This window comes from Charadrius vociferus, unplaced genomic scaffold (assembly GCF_000708025.1).
Source record: "Charadrius vociferus isolate BGI_N301 unplaced genomic scaffold, ASM70802v2 scaffold398, whole genome shotgun sequence".
In the NCBI taxonomy this organism is placed as follows: Eukaryota; Metazoa; Chordata; class Aves; order Charadriiformes; family Charadriidae; genus Charadrius; species Charadrius vociferus.
The window spans coordinates 1,852,309-1,870,788 of record NW_009649571.1 but is presented as its reverse complement, the minus strand read 5'-3'; the positions used below and the strand labels follow the sequence as shown (position 1 = coordinate 1,870,788).

General features: G+C 52.6%; 1 protein-coding gene across 1 annotated transcript in view; it reads right to left on the bottom strand.

Moving 5' to 3' along the window:
* Positions 1 to 2,087: 2,087 nt before the first annotated feature.
* The window catches only part of PNPLA7 (patatin-like phospholipase domain containing 7), a 139,345-nt gene continuing 122,952 nt past the window's right edge, over positions 2,088 to 18,480 (bottom strand). The window contains exons 30-35 of the mRNA XM_009890286.1: positions 17,995 to 18,143; positions 16,395 to 16,547; positions 13,523 to 13,630; positions 8,095 to 8,179; positions 3,298 to 3,401; positions 2,088 to 2,168 (exon numbers count right to left, since the gene is read on the bottom strand). Coding sequence (XP_009888588.1) covers positions 2,088 to 2,168; positions 3,298 to 3,401; positions 8,095 to 8,179; positions 13,523 to 13,630; positions 16,395 to 16,547; positions 17,995 to 18,143 — 680 coding nt within the window. The remainder of the gene's footprint in view (positions 2,169 to 3,297; positions 3,402 to 8,094; positions 8,180 to 13,522; positions 13,631 to 16,394; positions 16,548 to 17,994; positions 18,144 to 18,480) is intronic.

Below are 18,480 nucleotides of genomic sequence, written 5' to 3'. Positions count from 1 at the left end.
GAGTCTCCCCCTCTGGAGCCATCCCAAACCCGCCTGGACGCCGTCCTGTGCCACTGCTGGAGGTGCCCCTGCTCTGGCGGGGGGTGGGATGGGGGAGCTCCAGAGGGCCCTTCCAGCCCTCACCAGTCTGGGATGCTGTGACTCACATCTGGTTTGCATCCCCTTGTGAGAAAAACAAAGCTCTAAATTGTGCTGCTGCTGCACGGGACGTGCTCCTCTTGTGTTTGCTCAGAGCGAAAGCAGAAAGGTGGGTGCCCACCCGCACCCACTCCTTCCCAGGCTTGTCCCAGCTTAGGAGCCCTCCCCGTAAGAGGCACCACCACCACCCTGTGACCCACCTCAACAGAAAACAAATCCCTCCAGCCCAACAGGCTGTGCCAGCTGCTGCCGGCTCTACCTCCATTTCAAAAGCCATTTTTAAGTTGTCTTTGCAAGAATTAATTCTTTCCAATAGCAGGGAACATCCTCCGGCAACTGCAACACTTTCCATACAATTGCATTAACCAAAATCTGCATCAGAGGTCTGGCTGACCCTTGCAGGGAAGGTCTCCGATCGCTTCCACCGCTTTTCTGCGGGTGCCTGGGGCCAGCTGGAGGTGCAGCGAGGCCGGGCGGCCTCACCATGGGGAGGGCTGGAGCCCCTCTGCCAACAAAACACTGACCTGACACTGGAAATACCAATGTCTGTTAGAGGAACGGCCTCCCCGGGTAAGGGCTGCACGTTCACGGACACGGTGCAGGGCAGGTAGAGAAACGGTTAAATGCAGAGAACAGGTGACACTTCACAGCGTTTACAACCACCAGAGTCCTCGGTGGTGCCACCAAACCCATCTCTGGCCTCAAAGTCCTGCGGCCCAGCTCTGGTCACGCCTGGAGGCATCGCCAGCTCCTGATGTGCTTCACATCAGAGGGCCAGGAGAGCTCAGCAAAGGAGGCAGCTTTGAGCAGCGTCTTCAGGGCTCCGGTCAGATGACAAACCCCCTCAAGGCAACAGCACCAAGAGCTAGCGCTGAGCAGAAGGGTTTACAGACAGCAAGAATTAAGCTTGATTATCCAGCCAAGCGGAGCTCTCGGCAACAACAGATGTGAGACAAGAGCAGCGAGCACCAGGGGACTTCTGAACACGGTCCAACTCACACGGACTGCTGCAGCCCTCAGCGGGGAAAAGCACTGGAGGCTTCTTTCCAATGCTGGACAATACACCGAGGGACTCCTGCGGGGGTGAGGAACTGGAAACCGCATGTGTTTCTTTGCAAGTCTGATATAAGCAGAGGCACGTTGCACTCTTAGTTCTTGACAACTTTCTCTCTGTGGGACCCAACACAAAGAACCACACAGACGCTTCAACCCAGCAAAATACCTTTATTTCACAGGGCAAATACAGCCAAGTAGTGATTCCAGAGTTGCTCAACAAGTGTCAGCTCCACGATCCCTCAGTAAATGTTCTGCTGATGGCTGGAGGACACAGGCTCTACAGCTAGCGTTCACATTACTCCATTTCTTAGGTTTAGATTGCAAGTGAAATATGTTCAGACCCGCTCCTGTCAGAGCACTGCTCACAAATATGTGGTTCAGAGTCACTGAGGAGTTAATTACACAGTTACCTGATTCATATGAACAGAAAGCAACACTGCTGCGACCCACAAACCCTCCCTCTCTCTAGTGCCGCTGCTCGGAGCCCTTTCACCCACGGCAGGATAACGCCCCGTTGTTCTTTGGGCCTTCGCAGTAAAAACAGCGACTAGAACATACAGCAGCAAAAACCAGGGCAGCATTTCACTGCCCGTTCCCGGCATGTTTCCCTCATCAATCTCAGAGGGATTCATAACCGGCCGCTCACACTGGCTCCTCTGCCAGGGAGCACGGCGCACCTCGGCCACCCTGGCCGGGGGTCCAAAGGGGCTCGGGCGTGATGCGGACACTGTGCTCAGTGCTGGCAGCGGAACGCCCCACACCCTGGCTGCAGAAGGAGGAAAGCTTGCTTAATCTCAGCTGGTATTTTTTTTTTAATTTTTAATAAATAAATATGGCTGCTGTCAGTACCAAGGGGTGTAGCTCTCAGCCAGCAAGGTCAGACTCTTGGAGCGCTAGCCTGGCTCTCCCGTGCTGCTCGCTTGGCCACCCACGCTGGGGACGTTCCTGCGCTTTCTTATCTGCATATCTTCATCCTGAAGGAGGAAAAAATAAAATAAAATAAAATACAAATTCATTCTCCAGCATCCTCTCTGAGCTGGATAAAATCTGTCCTCTTCTCCTCCACCCCTTCTTCTTTGTCCACTAACCATTCCCCACTGGAGATCAGCCCAGCACACAAAATCTTTACGCCACCGCTCCCGCTCCTCACTCAAAGCACCGACGCCATCTCACACCCTCGCGTGGGCAGTGGCACAGGCCACGCACCTTCCCAAACCGCCCACACGCTCCCCCGAGAAACCCCTCGTGTCCAACACAACAGGCTGCTTCACCCCTGAAGGTGCTGGCCACGCCGGCCCGCGTGAGTCACAGGGATACGACCCGGCCAAGCTTCACTTCTCAGGCTGTGGGCGGCATCACGCGAAGTCTGGCCTCGGAGCAGGTTTTCCTCAGGGTGGACCGGAGGCCCCACAGAATCAAACAACTTTGGTTGGGAGGGACTTCCGGAGAGTATAATACAATTTTCTGCTCTACGCGGGGCGCTCTCTAACGCTCCATCTGGTTCTTCACGGTGTCTATTTGGTTTTTGGGCACCTGCAAGGATGGAGTTTCCACCATCTCCCTGCACAGCCCGCTGCAGTTCTCAGCCGCATTTACTGGGAAATACCTTCCCCTGTACCCAGAGAGGATTCCCTTTAGCGCAAGTTGTGCCTGTCACCTCTCGTCTTTTTGCTGTGCTCTCTGCTGCTGTCTTCTCCACAACCGCCCAGCAGGCAGCTGCAGACACCAGTCAGATCCTCTCCTCCGAGCTGGAGAATGCAGCTCCCGCAGCCTCTCCTCGCGCCGGACGCCCTCCAGCCCTGACCCCCTCACAGGCAGACCCAGGGAGCTGCAGGTCAGGTCTGAACCGCGGCCACACAGCACCCAGGTTCTGCCCACACAGCACCGCTGCAGATGACTGACCTGCACCGGGTGAGCGACTGTCATTTAGTGTCTGTACTACCCGAAAAGCAAACTTATTTCTGCACAGTCCTCCTCGGCGTGGCCCTTCCAGGTGCTTCTCTCAGAATCCTTTCCCACACCTCCACCTCACACCCACCGCACACCGCCCACACGGGACTCAGCAGTGGCACAGGCGCTGCCTATTGCCTGGGCAGTCCCTACCGAGTCCGAGTCTTCTTCAGCCTGGTTGCTTATGAAATCGATATAATCATCCTTCTGATTGTCCAGAATTTCTTCCTCGTACTCAGTCTGGTAGTCTGACTCATCTAGAGAGAGAGGAGAGAAAACGCACTGGTTTTAACAAGCACTCAGAGAGGCAGAGAAACCCGGGAGAGGAATGATAGGTGTCTCCGCAGAGCACTGGCGCGGGGCAGGGCGACTGCCGGCCAACGCTCCGCAGCTCAGCGAACTGGGACTACTCAAATGCAGATACCGGCTCTCCAGCCAGATCACAAAATAAACCATGTCCCGTACATCAGCCGGTGTCCTGGAGCCCTCCAGAATCTGAAGAGCCCGGAGCAAGAGCAGTGAGATACAAACTGTCCACGTTACGGTGGTGGGTACCTGATGGGACACCAACAGTGGCAACGGGGAGCTGCTCCCTGGTGAATGCTCTTCACAGAACAGTTGCTGTCTCCCACCCGCCAGTCCAGACACGACTGTAGAACCCCTCCGGAAGACATGTCTGCCCATGAGCTGCTGATCCCAACTCCCCTGGACGCCTCGGTCACAGACGCACAGGACACAGGGACTTCCAGGCACAGAGCTCTTCCTGGTGCGGAGATGATAATTACCCGCCTCACAATCCCTCGTCCACAGGGGACAGTGACATTTACACTCCCCTCCTCTCCACAGGGAACAATCACCCGCTCTCTCCGGTAATCCAGCAGATTAACGTAATTTCGGGAAGCTCAAGAGCTGTGCACACGGCGGCGCAGCGGGCAGCAGCAGGACACGCCACCGACCCCCAGCGCTGAAGCCTTCTGCCAAGGCAGGAGATGCCGCGGTGCAGTCACTGCCTCTCCCAGCACCTGGAGATCCCTTCGGGGGCCGTAAAGCAGAGAGAGTCACCTCTCTCCCACAGCAGCTCAACACGCAGTGACCGGTCAGCAGCGCCGGCACAGCCCCCCCCGCGCCGGCAGCGGCCGCAGAGCCCCGTCCCAGCCAAGGTGGAACCAAAGCACGCAGCAGCCGGACCCAGCGAGCGGCAGACGGGCACCTCCCCTTTCGCACAGCTTCTGGCACGCTGCTCTTCAGAACGCGAGTTAACGCCTTAAAATGGCAGAAAAATCTTTTTTTTTCGTTTTGACACTAGGTTTTCTGCCACTTTCAAGTGTGTTAATTCAAGTGTGCTTTGAGTTGCTGAAGCAATACCTGTTTTTCAGCCCACTAGTGAAGAAAGCGGCTCGTGTTTAAACCAGATTCTTCATTAAGTATTTCTTTTGGGAACAGTCAATAGCATCTGCTCCACGCTGAAGACAACAGCACAGTCTGTTCCACAGCATTTTCTTCTAACACAATAACTACAACCAACTGCCAGAACACTGGGATTAAAGACATTTCGTTGGGTTTTTTTTAATTTTTTAATTTTTTTTTTACTGTGGATCGGAGAATTATCATTAGTTTATACTAAAAATACGACTGATAATCTTTGATAAAACTCACCAGAGACTGGAAACTCACCTGAGCAGCAACGGAGAGCACAAACAATAGTTTGCAGTTTACAGCTCCCATAAAACTAATGACCATCAAAACCAAACGCCGCATTTTTTCCAAGCACCGTTCAAGCATTTAACAGGTCTTTCTACAGATACTGAACCCCAAGAGGAGCGCGTCCTTTCTCACGTCCTTCACACCGCAGCTGTGGGCGCTGGAGGCCTCGAGGGGAAAGGAGCACGGACGGCGGGTGCTGCTGTCCCTCCCAGCCCTGCCATCGCCGCCCGGGGGCTGAGCCTCTGGGCCTCAACGGCCATCGCTCCTTTACGCTACAAAAACCCCCAGAAGCATCGAGCGGGACGGCGGCCTCGGTGCGCTGCTCGCCACCGCGACACCCAAATGCTGCAGCCGGAGCACGGGACAGTGAGGCAGCGATGACAGCGGGGACAGGTTCCCGAACCCACCGGTACCGCGGAGCACGTTCCCAGCAGGCAGGTCACGCTTCTCGTGCCAAAGATCTGCTCGGTGATCCTGTAGCTTTCAGCATTTCTTTTATATAAGCCCGATTTCTGCCGGCAACACACCACACCTGAGGAAGATTGGACTAGATGGGGGGGGGACGGGGACTAGATGGGGGGTTGGACTAGATGATCTCCAGAGGTCCCTTCCAACCCTAACCATTCTGTGAATTCTGTGAATTCTGTGAATTCTGTGAAGATCAGTGCTGTGGGCTGGAGGGTTCGTGTTTCAGCAGCACTGGCAGAATTCGATGTAAATGGGGGAATCTGGTGGCTCATCCCAACCCAAAGTGCATTAGCGCTTCTCGATAAAAGTACTTTTTAAGCAGCAAAGACACAGAGGGTGACCTAGTGCCCAAAAACTGCGTCCCTTGAGAGGTTTTGGGACGTCTACTGCAGGACCAGGCGTTCGACACCAGGAGTACCACTTCCCTTTCCCAATGGCTGTCGCTACACCTGCGCTGCGACACGACTTCCTCTCCTCCAGCCACTGCGCGCAGCGAGCCGCCACCTCACCTCCAGCCATGAGCCCCGGCCCCGGGGACATCGCTGCTTTGAAAAGCGGGACAGGAAAGCTGCTGTGGGAAACCAGCCGAGAGCCCGCGCAGCTTCGGTCCTCTGAAATCGCCTATGGGCAGGAGCGGGACCAGAGCCGCGGCTGAGCCACCCTCGGAGGATGGCACCTCTGCTCCCCTGAAACGCAATTCCAAGCCGCCTAAACCGCAATTCCAGCTGAACAAAGCCAGAAAACACCAATGGAGGATGTGTTTGGATGCAGAACAGCAACACGGCCACAAATACTGCAGTGGCTCAGCTGTGCGAACGAGCTTCTGCTCTCCTACAGACGCTTCCCCACCCGCTCCCCGGCAGCGCAGGTGCCCCGGGTCCATCCAGCGCAGGGCTTTGCCCACCTTCCCTCTCCTCACTCCTTCCCGAGGGACAGGCTCCCCCCTCCCCCACCCCCCCCCTTCCAAGCATTTCTCTCCTTTTGCTCTTGAGTGGGGAAGAAACATCACTGCCCTTTCCCCCAGAGAGACAGGTTCTGCCCCGGGGGCTCCCCCAGCCTCTGCCTGTCAGAGGCACCTTTCACCCTCGGTCCTGACGCTTCCCCCTCTCCCAGTCAATCACAACGCGGTCATTGTCATTCTCTTTCTTCAGAATAAAATTATTGACGTAATTTCTCCACCCAGCCCGAGTGCGGTACGCTGTCTGGACAGGCAGAGCCTTTCTACGTCCCTGTGATTCGAGATCTCGCTCAGGAAGGGATTTCCAGGGAGAAAAAAAAGGTTTCCCACCTTTGACTGCCTCTCCCAGCCAGGCTACCGAGAAGCACCCTCTGCTCTTACCTCCGTGGCACAACAGCAGTCAGACCACCTTCACCACCATCACGAGCAGACAAACCCAAAGGCTCACCAGTGCGTACGAGGAACCATCTGACAGCGGCACGGCCACCGCTGGGGAGCAGTGACCCTCCATCTGAGCTCACCTCCGTACAGACCACTTCCCCCGATCGCTCCACGTACCTCGTTAGCAAAAGCAACGCCGCCCAGAGGCACTGAGGCAGTGCCACATCCAGAGGAACGCCTTTACAGCCACTGCTCACCGAAAAACGGGCAAGGTCCCAGCAGGCAGCGCGTGGAGTCACCCACAACATGAATGTAAGAGGTCCTTCAAGACACATCACCCGCGTGTGTGGCACTCTCCTGCCATCCTCCCCCTCCTCTGGAGTCTCTGCCACCAACAGCCTTCAGCGTCCGTGAGGAGCACGTGGCACCTGCCCGTCCCGTCCCAAGAGTGCCACGCACGGCCCCTCCTTCGCCCAAAATCTGCCACATCTACTTGCTGAAAGACGTGTCCCTTCGTTACACTCATGTCTGTGGCCTCACCCGGCAGAAAGCAGCTCTTCCTAACGGGGGCGAATAATCAGAAACTATTTGGAGGAGGAAGATGTGCCCAGTGCACTGGTTAAACCTCAGCAGGTCTCGATGCCTGTGCCTCGAATAACCACGTTATGTGAACTCTTCATTCTTATTCACAACGGCTGTTTCAACCACATTTGATTAATATTTTCTTCATAAGGCATATGACTGCAATTAGCATTTCAAATTACCACAGGGACATCTCTACAAACAGTCACAGATGGGAGGACTGCTAACTTTAGACTTCCCTCTGCAAGAACGAGAAATCGGGAGGAGGGGGAGAGACTGTTTATAAAGAGCTCCGGCAGCGCCGAGAGGCTCGGAGGTGTCAGGCCTGCAAAGCTCTCCTCCTTTTTGTTCCGTGTGCTTCGGTCACGGCGCGTACGGGGAACGGCGGTGCAGGGCAGGGCTGAGGCACTCAGGTGCCTTCCTCTGAAGATGCAGGAGCCGTTACCTGTTCCTCGTTAGTTCACCAGTGCTCCCCGTAACGGGAGCGTACAAAAAGCACCGGAGCCAGTGAGTCACTCCAGAGCTACTCGCTCAGCGGGAACAGCCGGCTCCCAGAGGACGCAGCGGGACAGGGACATGGAGGATGCGGAGGGTCTGGCCTGGGGCGAGCTCAGGCGCAGCTGCAGGGAGAGGCTGGGTGGGGACAGGGGGGACAAGGGGACAGCCCTGTCGCCACTGGTGGCTTTGCTCAGCGGACACGGGAGCGGGCAGCCAGCCCCGCACCACCATGGCTCGCGGCATGGGGGGTGAAGAGGAAGCAGTGAGACAAGGTGTGCAGGAGGAGCGCGCAGGAGGAGCGCACGGCCGGCCGGGTCGCGCTGCCCTTCCCGACACGGCAGCCCGGGCACCCAACTCACCGTCTGCCACCGGCGCTTTCACGGGCTCGATCCTGGACACGATTTCTGCCAGGTCCGTAAACGAGGTGGTGGGACAGGTCACGTTCTGAAACACAACATTATGGTTTAGGTACGTTAACAAATATACACAAAAAATGCAAACATTTTTATCATATAAAAATAACACTGAACAGGCAGAAAGCTCTGGACAGACAAATTCCCCACGACTGCCCCCTCAACAGCCATTACTCATCAGTGAGTGATTCACGAACCGACTCTCCTGATGCAGGTCTGGCAGCAGAGACGGGATTCCCAAGCGGCTCCTTCGCCATCCATGCAACAAGAAGCCCTATTAAAAATTTAGCGAACTATGGAAGAGACCACAAAGACGAGAACCGGCGGGTCTGAGCTCTGGGACAGACAGTGCTCCTTCTCCATCACTGTTCCTCTGCCAGGGGGAGGGGCTGGGCCCGGTGCAGCCCCCGGGGAGCCTTCGCCGTCCCCTGGGAGGAGGAGGAGAAGGGGCTCCAGTGGTGTGGGACACCGCACGCGGTCCTGCCCGGAGCCTGCGGAGCGGTGCCATGGGAGGCTGCGCGGGCCGGCAGGCAGCAGCCCAGGCACTGGGGTGACCAGGACCCACGCGGGGACCCCAGCACACCACGGAGCCGGAGGCGCTGCGGTGAGCAAGGACCTCAACGTACCTCAGCGTGGTCCGCCCGCAAGGAGAAATATTTCCCACTGTAATTCTGCTTTTCAATAAACCCTTTCTATTTTCACTCTGTCTCACCCAAGCAGTGGGTTGAGTGTTCTCTATTTTGGGAAGTTGCCTGCTCCAGTTTCTCCTCTCAAAAAACCCAACTTTGGCATTTAAGAACCGTTTTGGTCTTCCCGCACGCCACGCCGTGCGCAGCCCTACCTCCCTCCTCAAGGCCTGGCACAAGGTCACCAGATGGAAACCCAAACACCTCTCACCCTTTTTTAAAATCAGTGATTGCCATCAGTACCACAGCGACCCCCACCCAGAGCAGAGAGACGGGGAAGCGCTGGCCGGGGGCACGTTATGGGCACCGGGCTGCCGGGAACCGCTGCGATGGATGTCCTTCTAAATGCCCAGACCCAGCCACGTGCTTCCAGACAGGGCAGTTTCCTAACTCAGGGTTTTTATGAGCAATTCTTTGCTCTTCTGGCAAGAGCACTGATCCTATGAATCATACAGCCCCTGTGGGGGTCACAGCAGAAGCCCATTACAGCCGCAGCAGATCGCTCTCAGTTGACCTTTAATCCGTAAGTGACTTTTGATGGAACTCAGCACAGCTGAAGCAAGGTGCGGATCCAGGACAAACAGCTGGTGGGGAGCGGCGGACAGAGAAAAGCCCCAAGGGAATTAAAAAAAAATACCTGAACGGAATGAAACAGCAGTAGCTCAGGACACACACTTTAAAATATAGAGAAGTTGGGAAGCTCAGAAGCTCAGTGTGACCATTAAGGAACCCTGAAGAAGGGTGAGTCAGTCCAGTCTCATTTTGAACATCCGACCTGAACGGTCCCAGGGAAGCGTTTGCAGAGGGCTGTTCCCCAGGACAGGGCGGGGGGGGTGTGTGTGGGGAAACATCTGCATCTTCATTTTGTGCCCTGTGACTAAGCGGGGGATATGTGCAGACTTGGCCACCGAGCAGACGCAGCAATGCCGGAGGCAATCGCCTGTACTGGCAAAACGTGGACTCCGAGCAGCGGACACAGCGGCTCACCCAGCGCTCGGGCGGACACACGCCAGGTTGGCCTTGGGAGCTCGGAGCAGACGGGGACCGGCTCTGGAGGGGACACACGTCCCGGGCACTGTGTGAACAGCTGAGCGAAGTCCTGCAGCGACCGTCGCCCAAAAGGTGCTTCAGGAAAACCAGCATCAGCCCCTGTGCTCCCGCGGATGAGTCGCGAGGACAGAGGAGTACGAAGGCCACCATAAGCGTGGCCGTACCCGCGGGAGCGTCTGTTGGGGTCAGTGGCACGCAGACGGCCCCCCTGTGAGCCTGGCAGGGGACGCCTGGCGAGGCAGCGGCACCCCAAAGCCTGAGCGCTAAGAGTGGAACACGGCGTGTGGGAAACCAGGTGTCTGCCCACCCTCATCTGATCCGTTGCAAACAGGAATTTAGCGCTTAAGCACTTCCTCTCACTGCTTTTAAGGACAAAAACCACACTCCCATCAGTCAACACAAGGCAAAGAGGCGTCTCAGATTCCTTCGAAACTCACTCTAAAACCTTTCTGCTGATACATTATTTTTTTTTCCAAGGAGGAAAGTATTCTCTTCGGCACAATCTTTATTAAATAAATTAGAGGAGAAAGACAGTTACTATTGTAGTCTGCTAGATTATATTTAGCTTCGACTATGAATAACACTTCAGTAGACAAAACTTCCCCGAGGAGATCCAATTAACGGTATTGCATTATTCTGTGCTGGGAGGAGTAAGGGTTGTTCAAGTGGAGTTTATGTAAGGTTCCTGTTGTTTGTGTCTTCTGTATTTGCACTTTTGAGACAAGATAAACAGTGGTTGAATGATGAAAGCAAAGGAAAAGTATCTAAATGATCAAATATCTGGAGTTTTAAAGAAAAATTCAGTGCTTGAAACATGGAAACAAGATGATAAGAAACCGCGCTCAGCTCTCAGATGTTGAATGCTCCAGAAATAACTGAAGAAGTAAAACATGCAAAGCATCAAAACCTTCACTAATGAAAGGCAAGTTAAAAATATCAGCTGTTATGCTTGCAAGATAGCAGAGCTAAAGGACTTCAGTGACTCTAATGGACTATGGAAAAAAAAAAAAAAGATGAACACCCCAGTGGGGACCTTGTTATTTGTAGAAATAAATCTACTGAAACAAAAGTCAGATGAAAAAAAATCTCGTTTTTTACTGGACTCGAGAGTTTTCAGAGGAAGAGCAGAAGACCTCCCACATCCTCGGGAGCAGAGCCGGGAGCTGAGCCGCAGTGTCAGTTTGGGGGACGCCCAAAGCCGATAGTTCCCGCACCATAACCCAGGCAGTTTGTTGAGTCACTCTCCTGAGCCCGTTATTTTCATACTCCTGGTGTGGCAGCAATCGGCACCTCCTGCCCGGTTATCAGCTGTGTACAGGGAAACGCAGTGACAGGCTATGTCTGCAATGGGTACATGACATATTTGATCTCCAGGGCAGTTGAAGGGCCATAAAAACCAGCATAGATTGTAATAGATGTTCTACACGCTCCTTGAGGCACAGCTGTAATACCACGATTTAACTGAAATATTAGCTCGAATTGCTGTATCCCATGTAACGGGCAATTTTAGAAGAAGTCTTTAAAAAGAGGCATTTGTTACAGCAATGAATGTGTTTGAGCTTGTTACCAGTTGGCGATAAAAGTCAGAGGATGAAATAGGACAGATAACCATTTCTGAGACACACAATTTTCTCTCCCTTGTCTCCTCCTGATGCCTATTAATACACACCAACACGCACACACCAGTTTATAAGTAGCCTGAACAGAAGGTGTCACAGGCAGAATGGGGACCATCTTCCGCAGCTCAGACTAATGTATCTCCCAGTCCGGGTCATCTTCCCAGTGAGAAATAACCAGCTGAGGAGTTTGGGGCTCCTCAGCTCACCGGTTCGCTTCCCATAAAGCTCAGTGCCGCTGTGCTCCTCCCGCAGCCACCCACCTGCCAGGCAGCCTGGGGGGCACTCAGCTGGGGCTAGGAAGCCATCGGCACTAGTTGCCCTTGGGTCCCTTCGCATGGCCGGAGCCGAGGGCGCCGTTCATCTCATCCCAACAGAGCCATTTCCATTTCAAGTGACTCACACCTGACAGAGGCTCATCTCCCTCTGGTGACAAATGGGGGGTCGAGGGCAACTAGCTCAGATGTGGGCATCACCCAGCCCTCAATTATTGGGCTAACGTCCACCCCTGCAAGTACTGCCCTTCCTCTCCCCTTGCTCACACCGCCCCCCTGCTAGCGAAAGTGCTCTACCACCGATGTCTGGAAGAGACGCAAATCCTCAATGTCATTTTTCACCTCTATTGACTTTCCTTAGTGAGGCGCACTACAGTTCCGATACATTTTGGCAATCACTTAAAATATTATTGCTCATTTCCCTATCTCTAAAAGATGATAAAGATGAATTACTGGGTAAAACATGAAACCTTTGTAGCACTTGGGTTTTAAGTCAGAGGAATTCAAAGGAGGATGAGGATAATAAGCCAATATATTATACTATTGTACCCAAGTCCCCCAAAAGGTGATAACTGCTTCTTAAAAACAACTGAAACTTCCCTGCCAAGAAATTCGGTCAGCCCACTGAGTTATGAACCAACTCTCGAAGCTGACCTCAATCCTTCAATTGTGGAGCCAAGAGAATTTTATCCCACTTTTAAGTAGAAATCTTAACGGAACTGTAACCCCACAGCAACACTACACAGCCCGTAGATACACCGTAATCAGGCATTTACCGAATTGTACATTAACTGCCTGGATGTGCCGCAGTGGGCAGAACAAGGCGCGTGAGACCCAGTGCCTCGGCAGTGCTGCAAGCTTCTGCGGAGCCTTCATGATGGCTCTACCAGATGTCTCTTCTAACAGAGGAGTGAGGAAGAAAAGCAACAAAGGAAGAAATCTATGGCTTTGCAGGGATTTTAACTCTTGGCTAAAAAACACACCTCCAGCATGGGTTCAATTCAGGTTTTACTGGAAGCATCTGAGAACTACTTTGAGTCACATCCTGAAAGCAGCCACGGCTGAGATCAACACCAGCGATCCCGATCCTCATCCTCTGAGACGAGCACCGGGCAGCTGGTGGGAGAGCGCCACTGCCCTGGCAGAGCAATTTCTAGTAGCAAGAACAACATGCGGGCACCACCTAAGGCTTGTGGCACAAGAATAAATGAAAAATAATTCCTAGAAAGTTACTCCTTCCTCCCCAGCATTACTCAGGGAGACAGTCCACGTGCGCAGTCACGCGATGGGTACAAAGGTGACCCATCACTCGAAACCACAGACCATCCTCTCTCAGGGGCCCTGCTGGGGCAGGGTCACAGCCCGCTCCAGCGCTCGGCGCAGAGGCAGCTCAGCCAGCAGCGCTGAGGGCCCTCAAGACGGCCGGCGCGCACAGGGACGGAGAAGAGAATGCTGCGCGTGTCAACACGTACACGGCAGCTGCGCGTCTCGGACAATGCTGGTCACCGGTGAGCGTCCCGCCTTCCTTCCAGGACAGTTGTGTTGTGAGCGATTCCAGGTTCGGAAAAAACTCATCATACCTTTTCTTGCCTAAAATACAGTTTTAACTAATACGTGTGTGTTCGCAACAGGGACTCGAGGCAATCGGCCGTTCTCCTTCAAACCCCTGTGCGGTTTGCGGGCGGTACCCAACCCGGCGTGCACCAAGCAGCTCTCGCAGAACAGCGCATTTAAACCCAACACTTACATCAGTTTTGGATTTGCAAGTCTCTTGCCTGTCCTTCAGCATCTTGTCAAGGACTCCGCTCCTGCACCACACGTTAAATACTGTTTTTCCATGCTGATATCCCACTTCCTGAAAAAAAGAGAGAGTCGGGGGAAAAAAAGTAATTAATAGCTAAAAAACCCCATGATGTCACATCTTTTGCAAATCAGTAGGAAATCCGGAGGTCCACCCCAAAGCCAGGATGTTCTTTCGCTACCTTCCAGCCCCAGCCACATAAGATGGTCAGCCTAAGAATCAGGGCAACGATTAAGCAAATAAGGTGCTATTTTAAGCCCAAACACTAACTTGACCTTTGACCCCGGAGTATGCAATGAAAAGTGCCACCTGACGCAACTATTTTTACAGCAGTGGCTTCAAGCAGGCTGCTGACAGAATAACGCCATATAAAGAGAAGCTTAGGAGGCGCACGTATACGCCCTTCCAGTACCGGCGCTTTCTTTGGAAGAAGGTAACGCCACAAATTAATTTGTGTCTTTTCCTCTCTTGGCTCAAGAACAGCCAAGAAAAGCAGACTTTTCCAGCAAAGAGAAGTTACCGCAGGGCACCCGGCTCCAAAATCTCTTGCGGTACGTTAAGCCGGACAGCACCGAACACGCAAGCCCCATGTTGCTGGAGGAGAAGTGACAGCACGTGGACACCACCAAACCCACCAACTCCACCTTCCTCCAATTTGACAGAATAAAGTAATTTGCGCTTGGAATAACATCATGGCACTGTGTCATTTGCATGGAAACAACGGGAAAAAATAAACTAATTGCTCCAAGTTTTCCTCTTTTTTTAACAAGACAGTAGGAACTGTGTTGAAAAATCAAATCGAAAGGACAGAGCAACAGGTGTCGGGAGTCCCGCATCCTATTTCTGGCTCTCACGCTGGCGGCACGCACTAAACCTCCGCCTTGCGTGGGAACCCCGAGCACTGGCAGCAGCCCTGGCTGCGCCGGTACTGCCTCTCCTCTGGTTTTTGGACCAGGGTTCAAAGCACAGGAGGCTCCCGGGCTGGAATCCACCTCTCCTGATCTACCGTAGCTTCTCACAGCCCAGGGCGGGTGCGATTGCTCAGGAGGAAAAAGGACCCGACAGACCCACGGCCGTCTGGGTCAGACTCATCCAAAAGAACTGCGAGGATCTGCTTTGGGAAACGCTGTGCAGCGCACTCATCGCTCGGGGCTCATACAGAAGAGGGGTTTTGACAAGAAGAGGGAGTTTTTGTTCTTTTGAAGGTGCTGAACGGTTCTATGGTGCCCATTTCTATTTCCTGTGAAAGTCAGGTACAGAGCTGAAATACAAAACCCCACTACTTCATGGCCTGGAACGGCAAAGGAATGACGAGGGCGCCCTTTCCTTTAGGGTCAGCACAGTTTAAATCTTCCCTCTGGGCAAAAGTTATCCAGCTGCACCGCAGGGAATGGAAGTCCAGGCAGGCGCTGCCCCTCCGAACCTGCCGCGTCTCCTGCCAAGAACTTACTCATAGAAAGCGACAGCTTTGAGAAACTGCGCTTTTCTCAAGTTTTATTCCACTGAGAAAAATTTGCCCGGCGTCTTTAAATCTCTTTAACATCACCAAATTAGACAGAGACAGAACAATGATTCGACAGCTTACTATCTGTTACTGTGATGAACTACCAGACCCCTTCGTGAAGGTTTTCGAGACGGCCAGGGCACTCCATCTAGCGAAGAAGATTATTTATCAGCAAAGTCTTAGATCCACCGTTGGCAGACAGCACTGTTTGCCCAGGAGCTCTGAGACACCAAATATCCTTGAGAAAATATTTATACTGGGGAAATCAGCTGGTGGTTTGGAAGAGCTGCTCTCCTAAGGACTCTCTCAAATGCGAAGCTGGAGGGCTTAGTGGTATTACTGGTTTTGTTTAGTATTTATAAGATAGTATTGGAGAGATCAACCCGCAGCCTACTCAGTATTGGAAGTTCTCACTATATCTATAAAGGAGATCAACTTAAAGGAAAATTGGTGGTGGTGTGTTTGGGTTTTTTTCCCCAGCCGAGAAGAGCATCGCTGTGCAGAAACACCTGAAGACAGAAGACGCTTGCACAGGAGAAGGAGGCAAAGAGTGGAAAGAGACAGTCAAATAACTTCCCTGAAACGAGCTGATGAGCCAGAACCGCTATCATCACCGCAGCCCGGCAGACAGGATTTCGTTGTGAATGCTGAATTATGTCACTAAGACAATTCGACTGTGCATCTGGAGTCAGTTCCTCCCGTGCTGGTTTCCGATACACAAACAAATCTAAATCCCAGAGACGTGTAACCCAGTCCTACCCTTTTCACAACGTCCTTCCACTGACATTGGTGCCATTTTCCTGATACTCTATCAGGTGCAGAGGAATTGCGGATGATATGTTTTATTAATAGAAGTGTTGAAACGTTAACCGAGCCAGATATTTTAGCGTGTTGCCCTCCATTTCAGTGATTCACAGCCTCCCCTACAGACTTCTTCAAATCTCTCATGCGACAACAAGCTACATAACGAAGGGAGAGAAATGACACCATTTGACAAGCCCCAACTGCCCAAAGCAGCTCAGACACCCCAGAGTTTTCACCGCACAGCTGAGCAAGAATTGTCATGAAACAGAGCGAGACAACTGATCCTTTCGCAGGTCGTTATACAATCAAGATTACTAACTCACTTTCTGCTGTTAATCCAATCTCACAGCCATGACATCATTCCACGGCATTATTTAGCGTCAGTTATTCACCTCGTGCCAACTGACTTCTCTCACTCCCCACCAGCTCAGGCACTAATTAGCACCACAAACTGGCAGATTTCTGTGGAACGGCAATAGGGGGGAGCTGCCTTCCCCAGGGTGCACTCACACAGATTTCATCGAATTTCCCAAAGTCCAGGGTTCCGTATCGGTCAATGGGCGGGCGGATATACTCGCAGTAATCGCTGTTCTTCACCATCTCCAGCTGCCGCACACAGCACACGTACGCAAGCCGTGTCTGGATCTCTGCCATATTCAGCACCTGCCGACGAGGCCAGACACACCAATCATGATTAATTCAGAAATTTCATTTCAGAATATGTTCTGTAGTCACAATGGAGAAAAAGCAAGTTATCTATCCATTATTTTTCTCTTCCAAGAGCGCACAAAAGCCCGCCGAAGCCTTCACACATCAGCACCTCCATCTGTTTCGCAGGCGGTATGGACAGCAAGCCCATGAGTCTCCGTAATCCACGGCAGAATGGGAACTGCCGTCAAACATATTTCTGCGGTTCAAGGTTGAACCAAGTCTTTCGTTCCAGAATACAGTGGTACCTTAAGAGAGAGATGGGTGCTGAGGGGAGAGGGACACAGTGATCCTTCCAGGCAGAAATCAGTGATGATCTCTACCAGGACAGGGGTTTCACAGAACCGTTGAGGTTGACAGGGACCTCCGGAGGTCATTTAGTCCAACCCTCCTAGCTGGAGCAGGGTCGACTGGGGCAGGTTGTCCAAGACCGTGTCCAGCTGAGTTTTGAGTATCTCCACAGATGGAGACTCTACAATCTCTCTGGTTGGCCAGTGTTCCACCACCCCCAGTAAAAAACTGTTCAGAAGGAAGCCTGTGTTTTCATGTGTGCCTATTGCCATTTGGGCAGTTGTAATATTTCACTGGGCACTACTGGGAGGAGTCAGGGTCTTCCGTTTTCCCCACCAACCACTCCCACTGCACCAATTCCAAAAGGCCACTGCTGAGGGACACTACACCTTTTTGGGGAAGGGAGCTATCACAGAGGAAAACTTTAGATTACAGAGCACTACACCCACAGTTTGTGGTATTTTCCCCAACTTTGAGAAGCACAAACAAGTATTTAACTTCCAATTCCAAGAGGGGAAGGTGTTAAGTGTGGTTGGGAGGGAAGAAGAAAAAAACCCCACATTATTCACTTGGGGGACAGCTGCAGAGCCAGATAAATGAGGAAATGCAGAAGAGTAAGTACCAGAGCTGGCCTGAGCGCATGCAACAAGGGGAAAAAAATAAAAAGTAATAAAAAGTAAGCTCTGCAGCCCTGCGTTTATCAGTAGTAGTAATGTACTACTAGTACATTACTAGTGCTAGTAACTAGTACTAGTACATTACTAGTACTAGTACTGCCTAGTGCTAAAATCTCCCTAAATCACCACTTCAGAAACATACAAAAGAAACACTGAACTGGACAGAGTTATTACTTTTCTTGGTAAAATTGGTAAATTCTGACTTTATCAAAACTTAATGCACCTCTAAGAAAAAGTTTCTTTGCTCTGACAATTCTACCATTGCCTTCTCAGACTGGGGCTCTACCCTCTCCTTTGGTGACCCTCTGCAATGCCCAGCTGTCCATGAGTAAGAGCTCAAACCCAAGACAGACAACGGTCCATCACCAGGCTTGCTGCCCGAATGACCACGGGGAAGCTTCCTGCTCTGTCCATAAAAACAGGTTCTACTATACCTTGACCTTCTCGGCCAGTGGATTCCACCTCTTCCAGAGCAGCCACCAGCCAGACAAGCAGTCGCCGTAGTTGGTGAGATCTGTCTCATCCCGGCTCCCCACGTCGATTGCGATCACCACCTTTGCGCCCATGGACCTCGCAACATCAGCTAGAGAAAGAAGATCATATGAGTACCAGCGCTGCCAACCCGGGGCTCCTCAGCCAAAGCTTACGTCCATACTGCTATAACCTGAGGCCGTACCTACCACGAGCGTCTCTTTGAACAGCCTCAGATACAAACATTTGTACCAACTATGCAGAGACCGTTCTCCCCTTGGGAAGGCTCCTCCCCTACCTGCTCCGTTGTAACGGAGAAATCAAAGAATCATAGAATGGTTTAGGTTGGAAGGAACCTTAAAGATGATCCACTTGCACCCCCCTGCCCTGGGCAGGGACACCTCCCACCAGCCCAGGTTGCTCCAAGCCCCGTCCAACCTGGCCTTGAA